The sequence below is a fragment of the Rhinoraja longicauda genome, chromosome 16 (genome assembly GCF_053455715.1).
Source record: "Rhinoraja longicauda isolate Sanriku21f chromosome 16, sRhiLon1.1, whole genome shotgun sequence".
Taxonomy (NCBI): Eukaryota; Metazoa; Chordata; class Chondrichthyes; order Rajiformes; family Arhynchobatidae; genus Rhinoraja; species Rhinoraja longicauda.
Genome location: NC_135968.1, coordinates 4605427 through 4631909, shown reverse-complemented (window position 1 = coordinate 4631909; position 26483 = coordinate 4605427). Strand labels below are relative to the sequence as shown.

The 26483-nt window shown below is 46.6% G+C and overlaps 1 protein-coding gene and 1 pseudogene across 1 annotated transcript in view; one reads left to right on the top strand and one right to left on the bottom strand.

Annotated features, from left to right (window-relative positions):
• Window positions 1-6972: 6972 nt before the first annotated feature.
• LOC144601471 (uncharacterized) lies at window positions 6973-15222 on the bottom strand (annotated as a pseudogene).
• The window catches only part of LOC144601464 (uncharacterized), a 97747-nt gene continuing 86473 nt past the window's right edge, over window positions 15210-26483 (top strand). The window contains 2 exon segments of the mRNA XM_078413611.1: window positions 15210-15623; window positions 19916-20751. Coding sequence (XP_078269737.1) covers window positions 19931-20751 — 821 coding nt within the window. The 5' untranslated portion in view covers window positions 15210-15623; window positions 19916-19930.

Here is a 26483-nt window from a genome sequence, read left to right as displayed (position 1 = left end):
AGTACTGGAGTAGCTCAGCGGGTCAGGCGGCATCTCTGGAGAAAAAGGATGGGTGACATTTTGGGTCAGAATCCATTATCAGACTGCAAGTAGGTGGTTTGGGTGGGGGGGGGGGGGGGGAGGGGGCTGGTGGTGAAGAGCTGAAGACGAGATCCAGGATGTTGCCTAGATTGGAGGACTCAAGTTATCAGGAGAGATTGGATGGGCTCGGTCTGTTTTCCCCAGAGTTGAGGGGGCTGAGAAATGCTATGAATGACCAGGGTGAAGAGGTTACAAAGTGCTGGAGCAACTCAGTGGGTCAGGAGTCTGAAGAACGGTCTCCACCCAAAACATCGCCTATTCCCTCTCTCCAGAGATGCTGTTTGTCCCACAGAATTACTCCAGCTTTTTGTGTCTATCTTCAGTCGGTCAGGCAGCATCTCTGGAGAACGTGGATAGGTAATGTTTTGGGTCGGGACCCTTCTTCATACTGATGGAAGGGAGAGTGGGTGGGAAAGAAAGCTGAAAGAGAGGAGGGGGCTGGACAGAGCATGGCTGGTAACAGGTGAACACAGACTGATAACCCACTTGCTATCTCACTTTCTCATCCACTCCCTACACACGAGGGGCAATTAATAGGCCAATTACAAATCTGCATGTCTTTGCAATGTTGAGAAAACCAGAAAACATGGAGGAAACCCACGTGGTCACAGGAAGCGCGTGCAAATTCCACAGACAGAACCTGAGGTGAGGACCAAACCCAGGTCTCTGGTGTTGTGAGGAGGTAGTTCTCCCTGCTGCCCCACTGTGCCTTGGATTCTGTTTTAAGTGTTTGTGGATAACTCTCTGCACCAATATGTCCTATAACGAACAAGTATACAGGTTGTATTAAATTTAAAATAACCTCAAACGGTAATCGAGAATTTAAAACAGGAAGGGTTTTTTTAAAGAAAACTCTTTTCCTGGCAATGTGAGAGATTTAAAGAAAATAATATAAGTTAGAAATAAATAAACTTACAGGATATATCAAAATCTTTGCACAATATTTTTTACCACAAAGTACTGGACTAATCCAGCAGGTCAGGCATCATCTCTGGAGGATATGGACAGGTAATGTTTTAGGTCAGGATCCCTCTCCAGAGATTCTCCAGACATTATAAATCGGGACCCTTCTTAAGACTCTACGAGCCTGAAGAAGGGTAGTGGCCCGAAAGGTCACCTATCCATGTCCTCCAGAGGTGCTGTCTGACCTGCTGAGCTACTCCAGCAGTTTGTATTTTTATAACTGATAACAGGAATATTGATAACAAAAATAAGGAAATTGCAGGCAATTTATTTTATATTTTATGCTCATTGGCATATCTGACAATGCTATCGTCTATGAATGAAATAAATTGGCACACAGTTTATTGTGGGGTGTCATAACCAAAAAATACAAATTCCTTGTGCCATGTCTAAAAATACAAATTCCTCAAATGTTGCAAAACATACTTGGCTAATAAAGTATGATTAGGATGATGATCACTGGCAAGGCCAGTACTTTCACTAATTGTTCTTGAACTCAGCAGCTTGTATGTAAAGCCACTCCATATTTAATAGGCCAGACATATAGACCAGAGCAGGTACGGATGTGAGCTTTCCTCCCCTAATATGTGTGTTACCATAACACGAGTGCCAATTTGGAAAACAATATTGGTATTAGGGGCAATTCACAGAAGCCAATTAACCTAGAAACCCACACGCTTTTAGAAAATGAGGTGGAATATCATTAACCAGAGGTTGGTGAATCTTGGAATTCATTGCCACAGAGGCCAAGTTAATGAGTATAGTCAAAGCGGAGATAGACACAAAAAACTCAAGTAACTCAGCGGGACAGGCAGCATCTCTGGAGAGAAGGAATGGGTGACGTTTCGGGTCGAGACCCTTCTTCAGACGAGTTAGGGATAAGTGAAACGAGAGATATAGACGGTGATGTGGAGAGATAAAGAACAATGAATGAAAGATATACATAAAAGTAATGATGATAAAGGAAACAGACCAATGTAAGCTGTTTGTAAGGAGAAAATGAGAAGCTAGTGCAACTTGGATGGGGGAGGGATAGAGAGGGAATGGAGGGGCTACCTGAAGAAATCAATAATTATACCACTGGGCTGTAAGCTGCCCAAGCGAAATATGAGATGCTGTTCCTCCAATTTGCGTTTATCCTCACTCTGACCATGGAGGAGACCGAGGACAGAAAGGTCTGTGTAGGAATGGGAAGGAGAATTAAAGTGTCCAGCAACCAGGAGATCAGGTTGGTTCACGCGGGCTGAGCAAAGTTGTTCTGTGAAACAATCGCCCAGTCTTCCTTTGGTCTCGCCGATGTATAAGAATGCACATCTTGAACAACAGATACAGTAGATGAGATTGGAGGAGGTGCAAGTGAACCTCTGCCTCACCTGAAAGGACTGTTGGGATCCCTGAACAGAGTCAAGGGAGGAGGTATAGCGACAGGTGTTGAATCTTATGCGGTGGCAGGGGAAGGTACCTGGGGAAGGGGTGGTTTGGCTAGGAAGGGATGAGTTAACCAGGGAGTTGCGGAGGGAACGGTCTCGGTGGAAGGCGGAAAGGGGTGGAGATGGGAAAATGTGGCTAGTGGTGGGATCCCATAGGATGATGTGTTGTATGCGACGGCTGATGGGGTGGAAGGTAAGGACTAGGGGGACTCTGTTTCTGTTGATAGGTTCTTGATTAGCAAGCGTGTTAAATTAAACTTCGGTGGTAATTGAGCAGCATGGTAGTTTAGCAGTAGAGTTGCTGCCTTACAGCGTCAGAGACACAGGTTCGTACCTGTGTACTGGTGCCGTCAGTACAGAGTTTATATATTATCCCCGTGACCGCGTGGGCTTTCCCCGGGTGCTCCGGTTTCCTCCCACACTCCAAAGACGTACAGGTTTGTTTGGCTTCGGTAAAAATTGTAAATTGTCCTGAGTGTGTGGGATAGTGCTGGTGAACGGTGCCAAGTAGACAAACACTTTATTCTAACAACACATAAATCAAGCACGCTTAAAATGTGAGTTGCCTGTATTTATGATTGTGCTTGATTTTACTGAATTGTATGCAATACAAAGCATTTCACTGTATCTGGGTACACATGGCAATCAAGTACTATGGCATTCAATTGAATTGCTTTATTTTTAATTATGCTCCATAATTAAGATCCCAACCCTGCAATTATTAACAGTTTCTGCAGAGACCTTGTGTGTGGCATATTTACATAATCCCATTTATTTGTAACAATCCAGCGCAACACATTGCTGACCATTCCATCGATCTTTGGACCATACACGTCAGATGAGAAAGTAATGTATTGAACTTTAATATTGGTCCCTTCCTGAAAACTGACAAAGATTTCAAAACAGTCTCAGGAGTTAAGCTGCAGAGCAAGGGTGAGAGATGAACAAGGTGGAAAGTCAAGTGCACTGACTGAAAATGTAATTTCCTATGAGGAAAAGCACCTCTTTTAATTTTGCTGATATTACGTTGTCGTTCAATTGTCAACAGAACTATTTGACTGCATGGCTGATGAAAATGATAAAGCATTGCGTGAATTGGCATTTTTAACCTACAGATGAAGAAGTACATTTGATGTAATGAAAAGTGGGGGGAGAGGGGGACAAAGAGAAAAATAAATCAGGGTTGGAGAATTTATTTTGAACAGTGGTCTTAGTTTACTTTAGAGATACAGCGAGGAAACAGGCCCTTCGGTCCCACCGAGTCTGCACTAACCGCACTGGGTCCTCAAATTTATGACTGAACTAGGCAGCATCTGCCCATGGTGGATTCCAGCAGGTAAATTGAATTTTTAAAACACACTTCCAATGGACAACAGTATCCAGGACAATGAACCTGACTGAGCTTGGCTTGTCTGGAGAGCCACCTCTCAAAGAGTTAGACATCAATAGACAATAGACAATAGACAATAGGTGCAGGAGTAGGCCATTCAGCCCTTCGAGCCAGCACCGCCATTCAATGCGATCATGGCTGATCACTATCAATCAGTACCCCGTTCCTGCCTTCTCCCCATACCCCCTCACTCCGCTATCCTTAAGAGCTCTATCCAGCTCTCTCTTGAAAGCATCCAACGAACTGGCCTCCACTGCCTTCTGAGGCAGAGAATTCCACACCTTCACCACCCTCTGACTGAAAAAGTTCTTCCTCATCTCCGTTCTAAATGGCCTACCCCTTATTCTCAAACTGTGGCCCCTTGTTCTGGACTCCCCCAACATTGGGAACATGTTATCTGCCTCTAATGTGTCCAATCCCCTAATTATCTTATATGTTTCAATAAGATCCCCCCTCATCCTTCTAAATTCCAGTGTATTCAAGCCCAATCGCTCCAGCCTTTCAACATACGACAGTCCCGCCATTCCGGGAATTAATCTAGTGAACCTACGCTGCACGCCCTCCATAGCAAGAATATCCTTCCTCAAATTTGGAGACCAAAACTGCACACAGTACTCCAGGTGCGGTCTCACCAGGGCCCGGTACAACTGTAGAAGGACCTCTTTGCTCCTATACTCAACTCCTCTTGTTACGAAGGCCAACATTCCATTGGCTTTCTTCACTGCCTGCTGAACCTGCATGCTTCCTTTCATTGACTGATGCACTAGGACACCCAGATCTCGTTGAACTCCCCCTCCTCCTAACTTGACACCATTCAGATAATAATCTGCCTTTCTATTCTTACTTCCAAAGTGAATAACCTCACACTTATCTACATTAAACTGCATCTGCCATGTATCCGCCCACTCACACAACCTGTCCAGGTCACCCTGCAGCCTTATTGCATCTTCCTCACAATTCACACTACCCCCCAACTTAGTATCATCTGCAAATTTGCTAATGGTACTTTTAATCCCTTCGTCTAAGTCATTAATGTATATCGTAAATAGCTGGGGTCCCAGCACCGAACCTTGCGGTACCCCACTGGTCACTGCCTGCCATTCCGAAAGGGACCCATTTATCCCCACTCTTTGCTTTCTGTCTGTTAACCAATTTTCTATCCATGTCAGTACCCTACCCCCAATACCATGTGCCCTAATTTTGCCCACTAATCTCCTATGTGGGACCTTGTCGAAGGCTTTCTGAAAGTCGAGGTACACCACATCCACTGACTCTCCCTTGTCAATTTTCCTAGTTACATCCTCAAAAAATTCCAGTAGATTTGTCAAGCATGATTTCCCCTTCGTAAATCCATGCTGACTCGGAACGATCCCGTTACTGCTATCCAAATGCTCAGCAATTTCGTCTTTTATAATTGACTCCAGCATTTTCCCCACCACTGATGTCAGACTAACTGGTCTATAATTACCCGTTTTCTCTCTCCCTCCTTTCTTAAAAAGTGGGATAACATTTGCTATTCTCCAATCCACAGGAACTGATCCTGAATCTATAGAACATTGAAAAATGATCTCCAATGCTTCCACTATTTCTAGAGCCACCTCCTTAAGTACTCTGGGATGCAGACCATCAGGCCCTGGGGATTTATCAGCCTTCAGTCCCATCAGTCTACCCAAAACCATTTCCTGCCTAATGTGGATTTCCTTCAGTTCCTCCATCACCCTAGGTTCTCCAGCCCCTAGAACATTTGGGAGATTGTGTGTATCTTCCTCAGTGAAGACAGATCCAAAGTAACGGTTTAACTCGTCTGCCATTTCTTTGTTCCCCATAATAAATTCCCCTGCTTCTGTCTTCAAGGGACCCACATTTGCCTTGACTATTTTTTTCCTCTTCACGTACCTAAAAAAACTTTTGCTATCCTCCTTTATATTATTGGCTAGTTTACCCTCGTACCTCATCTTTTCTCCTCGTATTGCCTTTTTAGTTAACTTTTGTTGCTCTTTAAAAGAGTCCCAATCCTCTGTCTTCCCACTCTTCTTTGCTATGTTATACTTCCTCTCCTTAATTTTTATGCTGTCCCTGACTTCCCTTGTCAGCCACAGGTGTCTCTTACTCCCCTTAGAGTCTTTCCACCTCTTTGGAATAAATTGATCCTGCAACCTCTGCATTATTCCCAGGAATACCTGCCATTGCTGTTCTACCGTCTTCCCTGCTAGGGCCTCCTTCCAATCAATTTTGGCCAGCTCCCGCCTCATGCCTCTGTAATCCCCTTTGCTATACTGTAATACCGACACTTCCGATTTTCCCTTCTGCCTTTCCATTTGCAGAGTAAAACTTATCATGTTGTGATCACTGCCTCCTAATGGCTCTTTTACCTCTAGTCCCCTTATCAGATCAGGATCATTACACAACACTAAATCCAGAATTGCCTTCTCCCTGGTAGGCTCCAGTACAAGCTATGGAATTCACCGATAATTCAATGCACCAACTGATAAAAAATGTTTCAAGATGTCCCAAAGACTTGAAGGTTTATAGGTTCATTGGCTTCTGTAAATTGCCCCTAGTGTGCAGGATGCCAAACTGGGATAACATAGAACTAGCATGTGGGTGATTGTTGGTCAGTGCAGACTTGGTAAGCCTGAGGGCTTATCTCCCGGGCTACCTCCACTTCCACTGCGGCACCAATCCACTTGTGTCCTACGTGTGGGCGTGCCTTCTGGGCCCGGATTAGCCTCACCAGTCACTTCCGGACCCACAGTATCCAGTCACCAATCCTCCAACTGAAAGTGAAGTCATAGTCATCTTCGAACCCGAAGGACCAACAACAATCTCCCACACTACATCTCCAAGACCATTGTGTAAGAAAATAACTGCAGATGCTGGTACAAATCGAAGGTATTTATTCACAAAATGCTGGAGTAACTCAGCAGGTCAGGCAGCATCTCAGGAGAGAAGGAATGGGTGACATTTCAGGTCGAGACCCTTCTTCAGACTGATGGGTCTCGAGCCGAAGCGTCACCCATTCCTTCTCTCCTGAGATGCTGCCTGACCTGCTGAGTTACTCCAGCATTTTGTGAATAAATATCTCCAAGACCATTGCTCAAAGCTTGGTCAATGAAATTGAGGTAGAGTCCAGCTGAGATCCAGGGAACAGGCTGAATTAAAATGCCTGCAGTCACACGTGACCCGCTGGTGTCTCAGCTGGTTGGACGACTGAGTGAAGCCCTTCCCGCAAACAGAGCAGGTGAAGGGCCTCTCGCCGGTGTGAGCGTGCCGGTGCGCGAGGAGCTGAGTCGGTTGAGTGAATCCCTTCCCACACACGGAGCAGGAGAGGAGCTTCTTGCATGGCATGAGTCCGCTGATGCTCCATCAGCGCCCTCGTGCTTTTGAAGCTCTTTGCTCAGCCCGGACACTTGAAGGGTCACTTATTGCTGTGGACCCGCTGGTGTTTCATGAGGCTCGTTGTGACGGAGAACCCTTTCCCACAGATATGGCAGGTGAACGGTCTCTCCCCAGTGTGGACCCGCTGGTGCGTCAGAAGGGCGGACAACTGAGTGAAGCCCTTCCCGCACTCGGAGCAGGCGAACGGCCTCTCCCCGGTGTGGACGCGCTGGTGCATCAGCAGGTTGGATGAGCTTATGAACCTCTTCCCACACTCGGAGCAGTTGAAGGGCCTCTCCCCGGTGTGGACCCGCTGGTGCATCAGCAGGTGGGATGGCTGGGTGAATCCCTTGCCGCAGGTGGAGCAGGTGAACGGCCTCTCCCCGGTGTGGACCCGCTGGTGTGTTAGAAGGGAGGACAACTGAGTGAAGCCCTTCCCGCAGAGTGAGCAAGTGAACGGCTTCTCTGCAGTGTGAATCCACTGGTGTGTCTGCATGTTAGACAGCCGGTTGAATCCTTTCCCGCACACGGAGCAGAGAAACGGCCTCTCCCCGGTGTGAACCCGCTGGTGCGTCAGTAGGTGGGAAGACTGGACAAATCCCTTCTTGCAAACGGTGCAGGTGAACGGCCTCTCCCCGGTGTGACTGCGCCGGTGAATCTCCAGCAGGGACGGGCAAGTGAAGTGCTTCCCGCAGTCCCCGCATTTACATGGCTTCTCTGTGGCGCAAGTGGTCTTGTGCTCCTCCAGGTTGGATGACCAGTCAAGTCCTTGTTCGGCCCCAGGCAAAAAAAAACACACGGTTTCTCCCCGCTGCAAAGGCGAGTGCGTTTGGCAGGCCGTAAAACTGGTAAAGCTGTTTCCAGAATTAATAATTGGAACACTCTCCCCTGAGTTCGGGGAAGGGGATTTTGGAGAGTCCTCGACCTCTTCCCGTCACATTCAGCTTGTTTGTAATCTTTTCCCAGAGTCAGGACGGACAGGCATTTCTCCTGTCTGAAGAAGGGTCTTACCCGAAATATCACATATTCTCCAGAGATGCTGCCTGACCCACAGAGTTACTCCAGCTTTTTGTGTCCATCATCCAACATTTCTCCTTCCACTTTCAGAAGCCAATAAACGGAGCGACTGTCGGATCTTAATGTGATGTTTATATTGAATATCCCACCTGCAAATCTTCCACTTCTAAATACCCTGCAAAAAGCGGTCACAAAAATTAACACTAATTAAGGGACAACAGTTCATTTGATCAATCAATCAATCAATACTTTATTTCAGACTCAAGGTCGAGATAAAAGCCAAGACATAACATATAATAAACGTACAGAAGCACAATAAGTTACATACAAAAGCACAGTAAGTTACTAACAAATTACGAACAAAAGCACAATAAATTACATACAAGCACAATGCATGCTTTGAAGCATCAGCCATCAGTGATCAACAATGAGACAACTATACCAATGTCTCCACAACTGTGATTGGTAGTGTGTAGTACTAAACCTTATTAGTGGTAATGCCAAGATAATCTCATTTTCAGAGTCATTAATTCGGCAAATAAATTTATACATTAAATTTTTTAGCACGGCTTGTAGGGTATTAACTCCTGCAGCCACAAGCATTTCACTTGCACTACACCAACTAGGTCTCTTAAGTAATATCCTCATGGCATCATTAAAAGCTACCTGAAGACTCTGTAAGCAAGCTTTTTCATTGTTTGACCACAAGTGTGCAGTGTTCAGTTCAGAACAGACAGCTCTAGTTTCTGCATTACTTTTTCTCCTAATCCTACCTCAAGAATACAAGCGACAAACTCGTCTAAAGGACACAAAATGCTGGAGTAACTCAGCAGGTCGGGCAGCTGCTCTGGAAAACATGTACAGGTGATGTTTCGGATTGAGACCCTTCTTCTTTTGCACTCATCATTACTAATTAATTGAATTATTTGTTTATTATCCATGCATACTTTGTTTACAATAGACAATAGACAATAGGTGCAGAAGTAGGCCATTCAGCCCTTTGAGCCAGCACCGCCATTCAATGCGATCATGGCTGATCACTCTCAATCAGTACCCCGTTCCTGCCTTCTCCCCATACCCCCTCACTCCGCTACCCTTAAGAGCTCTATCCAGCTCTCTCTTGAAAGCATCCAACGAACTGGCCTCCACTGCCTTCTGAGGCAGAGAATTCCACACCTTCACCACTCTCTGACTGAAAAAGTTCTTCCTCATCTCCGTTCTAAATGGCCTACCCCTTATTCTTAAACTGTGGCCCCTTGTTCTGGACTCCCCCAACATTGGGAACATGTTTCCTGCCTCTAATGTGTCCAATCCCCTAATTATCTTATATGTTTCAATAAGATCCCCCCTCATCCTTCTAAATTCCAGTGTATACAAGCCTAATTGCTCCAGCCTTTCAACATACGACAGTCCCGCCATTCCGGGAATTAACCTAGTGAACCTACGCTGCACGCCCTCAATAGCAAGAATATCCTTCCTCAAATTTGGAGACCAAAACTGCACACAGTACTCCAGGTGCGGTCTCACCAGGGCCCGGTACAACTGTAGAAGGACCTCTTTGCTGCTAGTTACACACCAGTTATGGTGCTTCAAGTAAGAATATCTCTCTCTGACCCCTCTCTCTTTAGGAGAGAGTTTCCGTTGTTGGTACATACGACAATTAAAGCCCTCCGGTCTTTCAGCATTTTTCACGCCAACTCCCCCACACACAATCAGTCTGAAGAAGGGTCCCGGCCCTAAGCCCGTGTTCTCCAGAGATGCTGCCTGACCTGCTATGCTATTCCAGCACTCCATGTCCTATTGTGTACAGCAACATCTGCAGTTCCTTCTTTCCACAAACTCTCTGGGCTGCACGATGGCACAGCGATAGAGTTGTTGCCTTACAGCGGCAAAGGCATGGGTTCGAACCTGACTATGGGTGCTGTGTATATGGAGTTTGCATGTTCTCTCTGTGACTGAAAGACCTGCAGGTTTGTCGGTTAATTGGCTTCTGCAAATTGTGTCTCATGTGTAGGATAGAAATAATGTATGGAGTGATTGCTGGTCAGCATGGACTCAGTAGATTCTAGTCACTTATCAACCACAGACATTAGGCTCATTGGCCTGTTGTTCCCCAGCTTTTCCCTGTAGCCTGTCTTGAATAGAGACATATTTGCCACGCTCCAGTCTTTCGCCTGTATTTAATAACGACACATAAATCTCAGCCAGGGCACTTGCAATCTCCTCTCCAGCTTCCCAGTATCCATGCTGACCCCAAGCAGCATGATCCTACCAGTAAAACTCTCCCCTCTGTCTTAGTCTTGCAATTAATTCTCACATCCAATCACTTTTGAAACCTTTGCCCAGTTAATCCACCAGCATGTGTTTGAGATGCAAAGACATGCAGGTTACAGGTTAATTGGCCTCTGTAAAATTGTACCGAGTGTGTGGGGAGTGGATGCAAAAGTGCAATTACATAGAACTAATGTGAACGAGTATTAGAACGTCAGTGTGGACTCGGTGGTCTGAAGGGCCCGTTTCCATGCTAGCTCTCTAAAGTTGAGTAAAGTAAACCTGTAGCCTAATACACTGAGCCACTTTGGCTGCAGATGGACATTGATCAAGATTGGAACCTGAGGGGAGGGTGGGTGGTGGGGAGTTGGGAGGGGAGGTGAAACACCTGCTGTCATAATGCCAGCCCAGTTACAGGAGTTAACATCAAAAGGACAATGTTACAATGTTTCATTTATCAACTGAGTCTGCATTTCGGACTTCAGAGGGAAAAGTCAAAGATCCACAAACCTGTCTTCATCGATGGGATGGTGATGGAAAGGTGATGGAAAGAGTCAACTGCTTCAATGTTCCTGGGCTTGCATATCTCTGAGATCTGAGACTCAGCCTGCAAGCAGGCGGCACAATGGCGGAGCAAAAGAGCTGTTGCCTCGCAGTCTCGGGTTCAATCCTGGGTGTTTTTTTTGTGTGTACGTAGTGTGCGTGTGTGTGTATGTGTGTATAAGTGTGTATACATTTTTTTTGTGTATGTCCACTTGAAATCGATAAAAAAAAGTTTCCCCCACCTCCCAAAAAACTAAAGATACACTAAAACAACATTTAACTACAGACTAAAAAACAAGAGAAAGGGACGAGACAGACTGTTGACGAGGCAGCCGGCGGAATATGGCGACCCGAACACCCACTGGGGGTTACCGTTGCCCAGCCAACCGCACCCGCTCCAAGACCCTGACACGCTCCCGTGATCATACACCCCACACGGTCGGATCTAACCGCAGTTTTATTGACGGTCTCTACCGTAGCGCGCACTCACTCACCCACCGGCCAAAAGCTCTCACAGCGCGGCGACCAAATATACTAGAGGAGCAAGACGGACACTCCGCGTATACTGAAGTGTCGTACGCAAAAGGAGCGGAACGTCCGCCAATTTAGTAGGCAAACTCGCCGTTCGCTTTGCCTCTCGCAGTGTTGTGGGGGAACAGTATGTGTGATGATACCGTAAAAATGCAGAAAATATCTCATCTACCAACTCACATTTTGTTGTTATTTTTATTTTTAAATGTTTTCCCCTGCTTAATTTCTCTGACTTTATTATTTCTTACTGTTTCTGCCCATTTCCCTCCCATCCTTCCTCCCCAGCCCCCTCTTTTGTGCAGTTTCCGTTGTATTGCTCAAACACACACTCTGCATAAATTTACCATATATATAAAATGAATGTGTATAATCAATATATATAATGAATATATATGAATGTGTGTTTGTGCGTGAGAGGCAAGATAGAGATAACTAGATCTCAAAGTTGCTTCTCATGGATCAGAACCAACTTTGATTTAAAGCACCGCTCTATCTCTCTCTTCATCTGATTTTTCACAGGATGTACATAAACCATAAAAGCGATTCGACCATTATGGTTTATATATAAGCATATATATACGCATATATATATATATATATATATATATATATATAATATACACACACACACATCTAGTTTTTTTCTTGTGATTTCCTCTCTCTCTCTCTCTCTCTCTCTCTCTCTCTCTCTCTCTCTCTCTCTCTCTCTCTCTCTCTCTCTCTCTCTCTCTCTTCTCTCTCTTCACTCTCTTCTCTCTCTCTCTCTCTCTCTCTCTCTCTCTCTCTCTCTCTCTCTCTCTCTTCTCTCACATACATTTCGTTAGGGCATACCCATACACATTCGCAATCAGTGACATCAAACTTATTTCTAGAAATCCTAATATCGTGAATAAAAAGCTATGAACAAACGTGAAGATATTTTTTCATTCTTTTCATTCTATATTGGTGTAATAAAATGTAAGGCATACATACTTACACTGATACAGAAGTGCTAGCTTTAGACATGAATAATGTAGTTTAGTTTGAATTTAACATATAATTGAGGGGGTCGGTGCAATATAGTGCTAACTCTCACTTTTGAGAAAAATGAGTTACATGCATTAACACGATTCTTACCCACTCCCCTACAACCTGTAAACATTTCATATTTAAATTCAACCGATAAATTGGCCAAATGACATAGGCACCTACTTGTTTTTTTGTGATTTATGGATTTTTCAAATGTGAATATCTCATAGCGACACATTTGTGGATTAGCAGTATATTGCACCAACCCCCTTCAATTTTACATCATTCATAAATGAACTTCATAAACAAGGATAACAATTTTTATTTCTGTCATTCATGGTAAGATTAATATCATTTTGTGTGCGAGATATACAGGGTTGCACTGTTTTGCATGTCAGCTAACCAATGAAAAGATCAAGTCCTGGAGGAGGCCCATGACTGAAAGGTCAGACTGGGAATGGGAGGGGGAGTTCAAGTGCTCGGCCACCGGGAGATCAGATTGGTTAACGCGGACCGAACGCAGGTGTTGAGCGAAGCAATCACCGAGCCTGTGTTTGGTTTTGCCGATGTAAATAAGTTGACATCTGGAGCAGCGGATGCAATAGATGAGGTTGGAGGAGGTGCAGGTGAACCTCGCTTCGCTCAACATCTGCGCTCGGTCCGCCTTAACCAATCTGATCTCACGGTGGCCGAGCACTTCAACTCCCCCTCCCATTCCCAGTCTGACCTTTCTGTCATGGGCCTCCTTCAGTGCCATAGTGAGGCCCACCGGAAATTGGAGGAACAGCACCTCATATTTCGCCTGGGCAGCTTGCAGCCCAGTGGTATGAACATCGACTTCTCCAACTTTAGATAGTCCCTCTGTCCCTCTCTTGCCCTCCCCCTTCCCAGATCTCCCTCTATCTTCCTATCTCCGCCTATATCCTTCCTTTGTCCCGCCCTCCTGACATCAGTCTGAAGAAGGGTCTCCACCCGAAACGTCACCCATTCCTTCTCTCCCGAGATGCTGCCTGACCTGCTGAGTTACTCCAGCATTTTGTGAATAAATACCTTCGATTTGTACCAGCATCTGCAGTTATTTTCTTTTATCACCTGTAGTCAGGATCGAACCTGGGTCTCTGCTGCTGTAAGGCAGCAACTCTACCACTGCGCCACTCCACTTCTAAGGAAGTAGAGGCATCGGGGTGCTTTCTTAGCTAATGGTTCGACATAGCCTGTCCAAGATAAGTTGCTGGTGATATTTACTCCTCGGAACTTGATGCTTTCAACCATCTCTACTTCAGTGTATGTGAACTGCTTCTCTTCCTGAAGCTCATCTCAATCTCCTTCCTGAACAAATCTCATCATTATTTTTTGATACCCAGACCATTTCGGTGATGTCATCTGTGAATTTACAAATTAAGATGGATTTGTATTTGGCTGCACAGTTGTGGGTGTATAAGGAGTAAAGGAGAGGGCTGGGAGTCAGGTGCATCCTTGCGGGACACCAGTGTTGAGAATTATCATCGAGAATGATTTGTTACCTATCCTCACTGATTGTGGTCTGTTGGTCCGAAGCCGAGGGTCCAGTTTCAGAGGCGACTGCTGATTCCAAGTTCCACGAGTTTGCAGTTGAGCTTGGATGGTATAATGGCATTGAAAGTGGAGTTAAAGTCTATGAATAAAAGTCTGATGTTGGTGTCTCTCTTATCCAGGTGTTTCAGGGATGGGTCGCGGCCAGGAGGATGGCATCAGCTGTGAACATTTTGTGGCGGTAGGTGAACTGCAGTGGGTCAAGGTTGTTTGGTAGACTGATTTTAATGTGTTCCATAACCAGCCTCTCAAAGCACTGCAGATGATAGTTTGCACAAAATGACACAAAGTGCTGGAGTAATTCAACGGTTCACACAGTTGAAGAAGGGTCCCGACCCAAAATTACACCAATCCTTGTACTTCGGATATGCTGTCTGACTTGCTGAATTACTCCAGCACTTTATGTCCTTCTTATCTTTCTTTCGTATGTCAACTAACAACAATTAAAAGTGGCAATTGGTGCTTCAGAGTCCCAAATTTTGCCAGTTCCGTAGAACTACCCAGGGTGGATGACGAGGACGTAAAACTTTATGTCCTAATTTGGCATCATGTTCAGCACAGACATTGTGGGCCAAAGGGCCTATTCCTGTGCAGTACTAGTATATGTCTCCTGTCTCCTTCTGCCTATCAACCCTCACCTGGTTCCACCTACCTTGTCTCATCCCTCCCTTTTACCTCCCTGCCATTATTACCTCTGCACTCAGTCCTGATTGAAGGATCCCAAACTGAAAGCAGCCGCTTTAACTCCACAGAGCCGCCATCAGTGACAAACCCCAACATCGCCATTCTCTTGTATCACCTGCAACAAGTAAGCTCCCGCGGTTGCGCACCTGTGGCCCATAATCACACATAGGGTGCTTTCTGGCACGCTGAGCATTCTGGGTAAGAGCGTCGCCATTGGGGCAAACTGACGACTAAGGGAAGAGAGAGAGAGACGGAATCGGGACACAGAGCACATGGCGGCACATAAACATAAAGAAAGCTGGGTACCGGAAACTCCATTTCACATCCTGCCCCTGTCCTGGATTGTGTCGCCATTTTACGACATTTTAGGGAGGATTTGAGATTGGGAAGTTGTTTCCATTTACTCTTCCTTCCGTTTACAGTAGATCATCTGCATTCAGTCGTTTACCGTGGAGTTCTCAGCTGCGCAAATCGCGATATTTGGGTTAGGGGCTAAATGCCTGCGGGGGGTGTGATTGACCCCCCTACCGTAAATCAGAGCAAGAGCAACGCTCCTGGACCCACTGAGTTATTCCAGCTTTTTGTGTCTATCTTGGGCTGGACCAGACGGCAGAGGTCCTCCCGACAACGGGTGCAGGGGGCTTGCAGCCGTCTGACACAAGACCGGAGAGGGAGAGAGGGGACGATGATGTCTCAGAATCAGGTGAAATGGCTGTGAATGGGATATCTTGAAATATATCCCAATCAGGAACTAAGTGAGTAAAAAAACAGATTGTATTTCAGCCGGGGTTTTAAATATTACTTTTAACATAACTTACAGGAATTTGAGCCTCGACATAGGGTGCAAGTTGAATCAAGAGCTAAAATTAGCATGTCGCAAATGTAATGCTACGGTGGTTATGGGAGATTTCAACATGCAGGTAGACTGGGAAAATCAGGTTGGTACTGGACCCCAGGAAAGGGAGTTTGTGAAGTGCCTCCGAGATGGATTCCTAGAACAGCTTGTACTGGATTTAGTGTTGTGTAATGAACCTGATCCGATAAGGGAACTCAAGGTAAAAGAGCCATTAGGAGGCAGTGATCATAATATGATAAGTTTTACTCTACAAATTGAGATGGAGAAGGGAAAATCGGAAGTGTCAGTATTACAGTATAGCAAAGGGGATTACAGAGGCATGAGGCAGGAGCTGGCCAGATTTGACTGGAAGGAGGCCCTAGCAGGGAAGACGGAACAGCAATGGCGGGTATTCCTGGGAATAATGCAGAAGTTGCAGGATCAATTTATCCCAAAGAGGAGGAAAGATTCTAAGGGGAGTAAGAGGCACCCGTGGCTGACAAGGGAAGTCAAGGACAGCATAAAAATCAAAGAGAAGAAGTATAACATAGCAAAGAAGAGTGGGAAGCCAGAGGATTGGGACTCTTTTAAAGAGCAGCAGTAGATAACTAAAAAGGCAATACGGGGAGAAAAGATGAGGTACGAGGGTAAGCTGGCCAATAATATAAAGGAGGATAGTAAAAGCTTTTTTAGGTATGTGAAGAGGAAAAAAATAGTCAAGGCAAATGTGGGTCCCTTGAAGACAGAAGCAGGGGAATTCATTATGCGGAACAAGGAAATGACAGACGAGTTGAACCGGTACTTTGGCTCTGTCTTCACTAAGGAAGATACAAACAATCTCCCAGATGTTCTAGTGGCCAGAGATCCTAGGGTGATGGAGGAACTGAAGGCAATTCACATTAGGCAGGAAATGGTGTTGGGTAGACTGATGGGACTGAAGGCTGATAAAACCCCAGGGCCTGGTGGTCTGCATCCCAGGGTACTTAAGGAGAAGGCTCTAGAAATCGTGGACGCATTGGTGATCATTTTCCAATGTTCTATAGATTCAGCATCAGTTCCTGTGGATTGGAGGGTAGCTAATGTTATCCCACTTTTTAAGAAAGGAGGGAGAGAGAAAACGGGAAATTATAGACCAGTTAGTCTGACATCAGTGGTGGGGAAGATGCTGGAGTCAATTCTAAAAGACGAAATTACAGAGCATTTGAATAGCAGTTACAGGATCGTTCCGAGTCAGCATGGATTTATGAAGGGGAAATCATGCTTGACTAATCTTCTGGAATACTTTGAGGATGTAACTAGGATAATTGACAGGGGAGAGCCGGTGGGTGTAGTGTACCTTGACTTTCAGAAAGCCTTCGACAAGATCCCACATAGGAGATTAGTGGGCAAAATTAGAGCACATGGTATTGGGGGTAGGGTACTGACATGGATAGAAAATTGGTTGGCAGCCAGAAAACAAAGAGTGGCGATAAATGGGTCCCTTTCAGAATGGCAGGCAGTGACCAGTGGAGTACCGCAAGGCTCGGTGCTGGGACCGCAGCTATTTACAATATACATTAATGACGGATGAAGGGATTGAAAGTAACATTAGCAAATTTGCAGATGATACAAAGCTGGGTGGCAGTGTGAACTGTGAGGAAGATGCTATGAGGTTGCAGGGTGACTTGGACAGGTTGTGTGAGTGGGCGGATGCATGGCAGATGCAGTTTAATGTGGATAAGTGTGAGGTTATCCACTTTGGTGGTAAGAATAGTAAGGCAGATTGATATCTGAATGGTGTCAAGTTAGGAAAAGGGGACGTACAATGAGATCTGGGTATCCTAGTGCATCAGTCACTGAAAGGAAGTATGCAGGTACAGCAGGTAGTAAAGAAAGTCAATGGAATGTTGGCCTTCATAACAAAAGGAATTGAGTATAGGAGCAAAGAGGTCCTTCTGCAGTTGTCAGGGCCCTAGTGAGACCGCACCTGGAGTACTGTGTGCAGTTTTGGTCTCCAAATTTGAGGAAGGATATTCTTGCGATTGAGAGCGTGCAGCGTAGGTTAATTCCAGGAATGGCGGGACTGCCATATGTTGAAAGACTGGAGCGACTAGGCTTGTATACACCGGAATTTAGAAGGATGAGAGGGGATCTTATCGAAACATAAGATTACTAAGGGGTTGGACATGTTAGAGGCAGGAAACATGTTCCCAATGTTGGGGGTGTCCAGAACCAGGGGCCACAGTTTAAGAATAAGGGGTAGGCCATTTAGAACGGGGATGAGGAAAAACTTTTTCAATCAGAGAGTTGTAAATCTGTGGAATTCTCTGCATCAGAAGGCAGTGGAGGCCAATTCTCTGAATGCATTCAAGAGAGAGCTAGATAGAGCTCTTAAGGATAGCAGAGTCAGGGCGTATGGGGAGAAGGCAGGAACGGGGTACTGATTGAGAATGATCAGCCATGATCACATTGAATGGTGGTGCTGGCTCGAAGGGCCGAATGGCCTACTCCTGCACCAATTGTCTATTGAGGTTCAATGGTTTCTGGTGCACACGGCAAGTTGGACTTGCGAAGGGACAATGCATATTTCCCCCTGGTCAAAGGAATTTGAAATAATGGTATCTCTTTCACTGGGATCTTGGTCTACTTCGAAAGCCAACAAGCTTAGCGTTTATCTTGCTTTGAAATCAGCAGGAACTGTGGCCCAATTGCCCTCTTCGGTGGAGAGCATACGGTTTAAATTTCCAGTTTTGCCCTTGCCGGCAATTCCCCCTCGCCCAGAGTGCCAGGAACAGATGAAGCCACGTGCAGGTGTAGCTGGATCAGTTAAGGACAGAGGATTTTGCTTCCCTAAAGGAAATTAGTTTAAAAAAAATTTTAAGACATTTGGACAGGTACATGGATACCTACCGAGAGTTAAAAGGCCAAATGCAGGCAGGTGACACTAGTGTAGATGGGGCATCTTGGTCAGCATGGGCAAAGTCAAACAAAGGGCCTGCTTCCAGACTGACTATGACTCAAGGATTTGTCCCTCCCTCCCTGACATCAGTCTGAAGAAGGGTCTCGACCCGAAACGTCACCCATTCCTTCTCTCCTGAGATGCTGCCTGACCTGCTGAGTTACTCCAGCATTTTGTGAATAAATGACTCAAGAATATCAGTCTGAAGAAGGATCCTGACCTGAAATGTATTCTGCCCAGTCCAGGCCCTCCACAATGCTGCCTGACACTCTGAGGGCCTCTAACACGTTGTTTTTTAGACCCCTACCCTGGGAGAACTGTATCCCCAATCTTTGTGCCTCATAATCCTTTATACTTGTATCAGTGCACCCTCAGCCTCTTGTGTTCCAGTGAGAAAAAAATGACAGTCTAATGTCCCAATCTGTACCATCTCCAATACATAGAGTCTTACAGCACAGAAATGGGCCCTTCGGTCCAACATGCCCGTACTGACCAGGGTTCCTCATCGACACAGAGTCCCACCTGCCCGCTGATTGTATTTATGTATAGTATTATCTAATTGGATTGGGCAGCATGCAGAACAAAGCTTTTCACTGTACCTCGTTACGCATGACAATAATAAACCTCAATCTTTAAAATGAGAAGGATGAGGTTTAAAGGGGGTCTGAGGGGTATTTTGCTGGTGTTCGGGAGGGTCCAGAGGAGGTTTACAAGAATTATCCCAGGGCTGCTTGAGTTAAACTATGATGAGCGTTTGACGGCTCTGGGCCTGTACTCGGTGGAGTTTAGAAGGATGAGGGTGGATCTCGTTGAAACCTACTGAATAATGAAAGACCAAGATAGAGTGGATGTGGAGAGGATGTTGCCAGTAGTGGGAGAATCTAGGACCCGAGGGCACAGCCTCAGAATAAAGGATGTACCTTTAGAATGGAGATGAGGAGGAATTTCTTTAGCCAGGGGGTGGTGAATTTGCGGAATTTATTGCCAGTGAAGGCCAGCTCAGTGGGTATTTTTAAAGCAGAGATTGATCGGTTCTTTATTGGTAGGAGTGACAAAGGTTACAGGGAGAAGGCAGGAGAATGGAGTTGAGAAGGGGAAAAATAGATCAGCCATGATCGAATGGCAGAGCTGACTTCACGGGCCGAACAGCCCAATTCTGCTCCTTTGTCTTATGGTCACGGTCAACAGAGAAGCTGTGGCCCGAAAGGCCTGTTTCTACTCTGTATAACTGTGAATACTGTCTGACAGTACGTCTACCCATTCTGTCCACACAGGGAGAATCCAGAGGCATGTTGTGCCGGGGGAGAGGATTCAACCGAGGGTCGACCCTGGAGAGCCTCGAGGACCCCCGCACCTCGCAGAGACCGTACCAATGTGGGGACTGCGGGAAAGGGTTCAACTACCCATCGCAGCTGGATGTCCACCGCCGCACCCACACGGGGGAGAGGCCGTTCCCCTGCACCGTGTGTAAGAAGGGCTTTGCCCAGTCCTCGGCCCTGCTGACCCACCAGCGGGTCCACACCGGGGAGAGGCCGTTCACCTGCTCCCTGTGCGGGAAGGGCTTCACCCACTCCTCCCACCTGGTCAGGCACCAGCGCAGCCACACGGGTGAGCGGCCCTTCCCCTGCTCCGAGTGCGGCAAGGGCTTCACCCAGTCGTCCCACCTGCGGAAGCACCAGCGGGTCCACACTGACGAGAGGCCCTTCCAGTGCCCCGACTGCAGCAAGAGCTTCAAGAGCCCCGGGGAGGTGAGGATCCACCGGCAGACCCACACCGGCAAGAAGCCCTTCGGCTGCTCGCACTGCGGCAAGAGCTTCGGGCAGTCGAGCGACCTGCTGAAGCACCAGACGGTCCACACCGGTGACCGGCCCTTCGCCTGCCCCGAGTGCCGCAAGGGCTTCACCCGCTCCTCCCACCTGCTGAAGCACCACTGCAGCCGCGACGACCAGGGCTGCTTCCGCTGCACCCAGTGCGGGAGGGGCTTCAAGCGGTTCGCCGAGAGGGCCAAGCATCAGCTCGTCCACAGCGGGGAACGGCCGTTCATCTGTGCCGTCTGTGGCCGGGGATACACGCAGGCCTTCCTCCTGCTCCGGCACCAGCGCGTTCACAAGTGATCCCCTGGGGTTGGCGGGGTCAAGCGTTTTAGTGTCATACTCGACCAAGTGGGCCCAAACCTCTCCTGCATTGGTGCAGCACCCTCCCTCTCCCCTCTACCCCCCTCCCCCCCCCCCCAAATCGCCCGCTTCCCCTCCCTTCTCCCCCATCCCCCCTCCCTCACTCCCCCCACTCCATCCCTCTCAACCCCCCTTATCCTCCCCCCTCACTCCATCCCTCTCAACCCCCCTTATCCTCCTCCCTCCCCCCCTAGGAGATAGATTTAAACTTTAAAATGTGAATAACTTTAAAAATGTAACACCGATTCCAATGAGACTTCTTCCATTAGCACCAAAGTGACGACGGTGAGTAAGGTGGCCCTAAAATTGTCACACTATCGTGTACCGTTTTGGCTGTAGTTCAGAAACAAACAAACAAATGAGAGTTCTAGTATATAGATGTCCTAGATAGAACAATAAAATTCTTATTTACAGCAGTTACATTTTCCTGCCGGACCCCCCATTATAAGACCACACTGGTTCTAGATTGTCCCACTTTCCCCATCCACTCCTGACACACTGTGGGCAATTTTTTCAGAGGGCCTATAACCCTACAAATCCGATACAGCATGGAAACAGGCCCTTCGGCCCTCGCAGATCAGCAATCACCCGTACACATGTTTTATTGTACGCACCAGGAGCAATTAACCTACAAACCTGATACAGCATGAAAACGGGCCCTTCAGCCCACTGGGTCTGTGCCGCTTGCTCTATCCTACACACCAGGAGCAATTTTTACAGAGGGCCAATGAACCTACAAACCCGATTCAGCGTGGAAACAGGCCCTTCGGCACACCGAGTCTGCGCCAGCTAGCAATCACCCGTACGCTAGTTCTATCTTACACACTGGGGACGATTTACTGAGGGCCAGTTAACTTACAACTGGAATTTAGAAGGATGAGAGGAGATCTTATCGAAACGTATAAGATTATTAAGGGGTTGGACACGTTAGAGGCAGGAAACATGTTCCCAATGTTGGGGGAGTCCAGAACAAGGGGCCACAGTTTAAGAATAAGGGGTAGGCCATTTAGAACTGAGACGAGGAAAATCTTTTTCAGTCAGAGAGTTGTGAATCTGTGGAATTCTCTGCCTCAGAAGGCAGTGGAGGCCAATTCTCTGAATGCATTCAAGAGAGCTGGATAGAGCTCTTAAGGATAGCGGAGTCAGGGGGTATGGGGAGAAGGCAGGAACGGGGTACTGATTAAGAATGATCAGCCATGATCACATTGAATGGCGGTGCTGGCTCGAAGGGCCGAATGGCCTCCTCCTGCACCTATTGTCTATTGTCTAAACCTTGCATGTCTTTGGGGATGTGGGAGGAAACCAGAGTGCCTGGAGGAAACCCACGCGGTCACAGGGAGAACGTGCAAACTCTGCACAGACAGCACCCGAGGTCAGGCTGAGTCTTGTGACCTGGGTTTGTTTTCTTATTTGCAAATCGGGAGAACCCTCTTACACCAGGGAGCAGTGAGAATGTGGAGCCGACAGCCATGGGGAGTGTCAGAGATGCAGCAAGACCAGCGCAGGAGGGGAGACAGGAACGGAAAGACCTGCGAGGATGCAGGGCTGAGGTGGTGACCATGGGACCATTGCAGCCATTCGGCCCATCGAGTCTCCTCCGCCATTCAATGGTGGCTGATCTATTTTAATCCCCTCAACCCATTGTTGTGACTTCTCCCCGTAACCTTTGACACCCTTAGTAATCAAGAGCCTATCAACCTCCACTTTAAAAATATTCAATGGCTTGGCCTCCACCGCCATCTGTGGCAAAGAATTCCACAGATTCACCGATCAGTGACATCGGCCCGGAGCCACAATCAATGTCAGAGCCGCGGTTTGTTTACACTCGCTGGAGGTGTTCATTGATCAAATGAATTCATTTCCTTCGGATGCTGGCTGTGTGAATTATTAAATAGAATTATTGTGGCTAAATAAAAGTTGGTAACGGTTTAATGATTTTTTTGTTAAATGGGGTGGCGCAGTGGTAGAGTTGCTGCTTTACTGTGCCAGAGACTCGAATTTGATCCTGTCTGCGGGTTTTGTCTGCCCAATGTTTGCACATTCTCCCTGTGACCCCATGGGTTTTCTTTGGGTGCTCCACTTTCCTCCCACATTACAAGACATGCATGTTTGTAGGTTAATTGGCTTATGTAACTTCATCCTTGTGTGTAGGATAGAACTAGGGAAGGTGTGATCGCCGGTCGGCGTGGACTCGGTGGGCGGAAGTCTAAAAACCCCAACTAAATACTAAAACAAGGTACTGCTATCTTACGAGAAAAGGACACAAAGTGCAGTTGTAACTCAGGCAGCATCTCTGGAGAACATGAATAGATGACTTTTCGGGTACGGACCCTTCTTCAGACTGAATTGTTAAGCCTTTCCTGTCACTCGGTTGGTCACTGCAAGGAATACTGTTACTGAGCTTTCCTTCAAATTTAATCAGCAGAAATTGGTTTCAATTAAAAAACAATTATCTCAATTAAAAGTGAAACGATTAAAAATCAAAATGAGTCTCGATTTTTAAAAAGGCTGTTCAATCCATATTAAGGATAGCGGAGTGAGGGGGTATGGGGAGAAGGCAGGAACGGGGTACTGATTGATAGTGATCAGCCATGATCGCATTGAATGGCGGTGCTGGCTCGAAGGGCTGAATGGCCTACTCCTGCACCTATTGTCTATTGTCTATAATTCTCCCAGTCTTGAGCAAAACAAAAAGTGCTAGAGTAACTCAGCAGGTCAGGCAGCACCTGTGGAGGGAATGGAGAGGCGATGTTTTGAGTTGGGAGCCTGGGTCAGTTCAGTGCGACAAAACCTCAGGTTATGGGGAGAAGGCAGGAGAATGGGGTTAGCAGGGAGATAGATCAGCCGTGAATTAATGGCAGAGTCAACTTGATGGGCCGAATGGCCTAGTTCTACTATTTCTTATGACCATAGGACCTAGATTCTTCCCAGCTGTTATCAGACAACTGAACCACTCCATCAACAACTAGAGAGTGGTCCTGAGCTGCTATCTATCTCATTGGCAATCCTTAGGCAACCTTAATCTGAGTTTACTGGACTTTATCTTGCACTGAATGTTTTTCCCTTCATCACCTATCTGTACATTGTGGATGGCTCGATTGTAATCATGTATTGTCTTTCCGCTGACTGGTTAGCCCGCAACAAAAGCTTTTCACTACCTCGGTACACGTGACAATAAACTAAACTGAACTAAAACTAGGCCCTGGAATCACCTTCCCATATTGCCCAGGATACGACTGAGAGCGATGTTGCGACATTGATCGATTGCATTGGATCGGCAAGGCGGAATTAGTGGGGGGGAGTAAAGTATGTGCCCTGATATTCACACCCAAACAGCTTTTAGACTCTCGTGATACAGCGTGGAAATGGGCCCTTCAGCCCATCGAGTCCACACTGACCTGCGATCACCCTGTACATTAACACTATCCTACAAACTACAGACAATTTATACACTCCACAGTAGCCAATTAACCTACAAACCTGCACATCTTTGGAGTGTGGGATGAATCCGAAGCACCCGGAGAAACCCTACACGGTTGCAGGGAGAACTAAAATATCCATACGGACAGCACTCTTAGGATGGAACACGGTTCTCTGGCGCTGCCCCAAATATTCAGTGTTAAATGTGCAAAGAAACCTATCTTTGCCCTCCAGAGTCTTCCATTGCAGGAGTGTCAGAAACTCTCTTAAAAACATAGTCAGCTTCATGGGATGGTGCCTCTTCCCGTCTCTCCCTGTGTGTACAGAGGTTTACAGGGGCAGCACAATGGAGTAGCGGTAGAGTTGCTGCCTTACAGTTCCAGAGACCCGGGTTCGATCCTCACTATGGGCGCTGTCTGTACGGAGTTTTTACGTTCGTCCCGTGTCCAGGCGAGTTTTCTCCAGGTGCTCCAGTTTCCTCTCGCACTTCAAAGATGTACATGTTTGTAGTTTAATTGGCTTCGGTAAGTTGTAAACAAAATTGAAATTGTCTCGTGTCACTGTGTGGGGTGACTGCAGGTCGACACGGACGCGATGGGTCGAAGGGCCTGTTTCCGTGCTGCGTCTCTAAAGTCTAACGTTATCCCTAAGACAGAAGGTTGTTCCTACGTTTTACTTCTGATACTTGAGCACAAAAATCAGGCACCACCCCCGAGCCATGCTGAGAGTGTGTCTGTCGGAGGAGGCTTTATGTGGAGATCTCGTCTGTTCTCTCTGCAGGGAACAGAAGATCCTCAGCGTTTTGCCTGGGTGTCCAAACAACAATGTTAACAATACTGAATCTGAAATGCATTGTTAAATCTGAAGAAGGGTCCTGACTTGAAGCGTCACATATCCATGTTTTCCAGAGATGCTGCCTGACCCGCTGAGTTACTCCAGCAGTTTGATTTTTTTAAACCATTTTTATCCCCCCCTCTTCCCTGTGCATACCCATTTCTCCCTCAATCCCACCCCCCTTTTCCCCTTCCCCCTCATCCCATTTCATCTATATCCTTTCCTCTGGCTTCACATTTCACACCTCTTATCTCATAGCTTTTTGTTGTCTTCCCATCTCTGGCCTTTGTCCAACCATCTCCCACTGCCTTCCGTGGCATAGAATTCCACAAATTCCCAACTCTCTGGCTGAGTAAGATTTTTCTCATCTCAGTTTTAAATGGTCTCCCTTTTATTCTTAGACTGTGGCCCCTGGTTCTGGACTCTCCCACTATTGGGAACATTTTTCCTGCATCTAGCTTGTCCAGTCCTTTTATAATTTTATGTGTCTCTATAAGATTCCCCCCTCATCCTTCTAAATTCCAGTGAATACACGCCCAGTCTTTCCAATCTCTCCTCATATGACAGTCCTGCCATTCCGGAGATTAACCCCGTGAACCTACACTGCTCTCCCTCAAGAGCAAGGAAGTCCTTCCTCAAATTAGGAGACCAAAGCTGCACACAATACACCAGATACTCCACAATCTCACCAGGACCCTGTACAAGTGCAGAAAGACCTCTTTACTCCTTTACTCATATCCTCTCATTATGAAGGCCAACATGCCATTAGCTTTCTTCACTGCCTGCTGTACCTTCATATTTACTTTCGGTAACTGGTGTGCAAGGACACCCAGGTCTCGTTGCACTTTCCTTTAACCTAATCTCAATGACATCTCATTTTTAATGACACCATTGAAATAATCTGCCTCCTTGTCCCTGCCGCCAAAGTGGATAACCTCACATTTATCTTCATTATACTGCATCTGCCAACTCACTCAACCTGTCCAAATCACCCTGCATCCTCTTCGCAGTTCACACCTCCACCTAGCTTTGTGACATCTGCAAATTTGCCAGTGTTACTTTTAATTCCATCATCTAAATCATTAATATATATTGTAATTAGTTGCGGCCCCATCAGAGCCTTGCAGCACTCCACTCGCCATGCCTGCCATTCTGACAGGGACCTGTTTATTCCTACTCTTTGTTTCCTGTCTATCCATGTCAATACCCTACCGCCAATATCATATGCTCTAGTTTTGCCCACTAATCTCCTCTGTGGGACCTTATCAAAGGCTTTCTGAAAATCCAGATATACTACATCCACTGGCTCTCCTTCATCTATTTTACTTGTCACATCCTCAAAAAATTCCAGATTAGTCAAGCAGGATTTCCTCTTCATAAATCCATGACTAATTCTTTTACTGCTATCCAAATG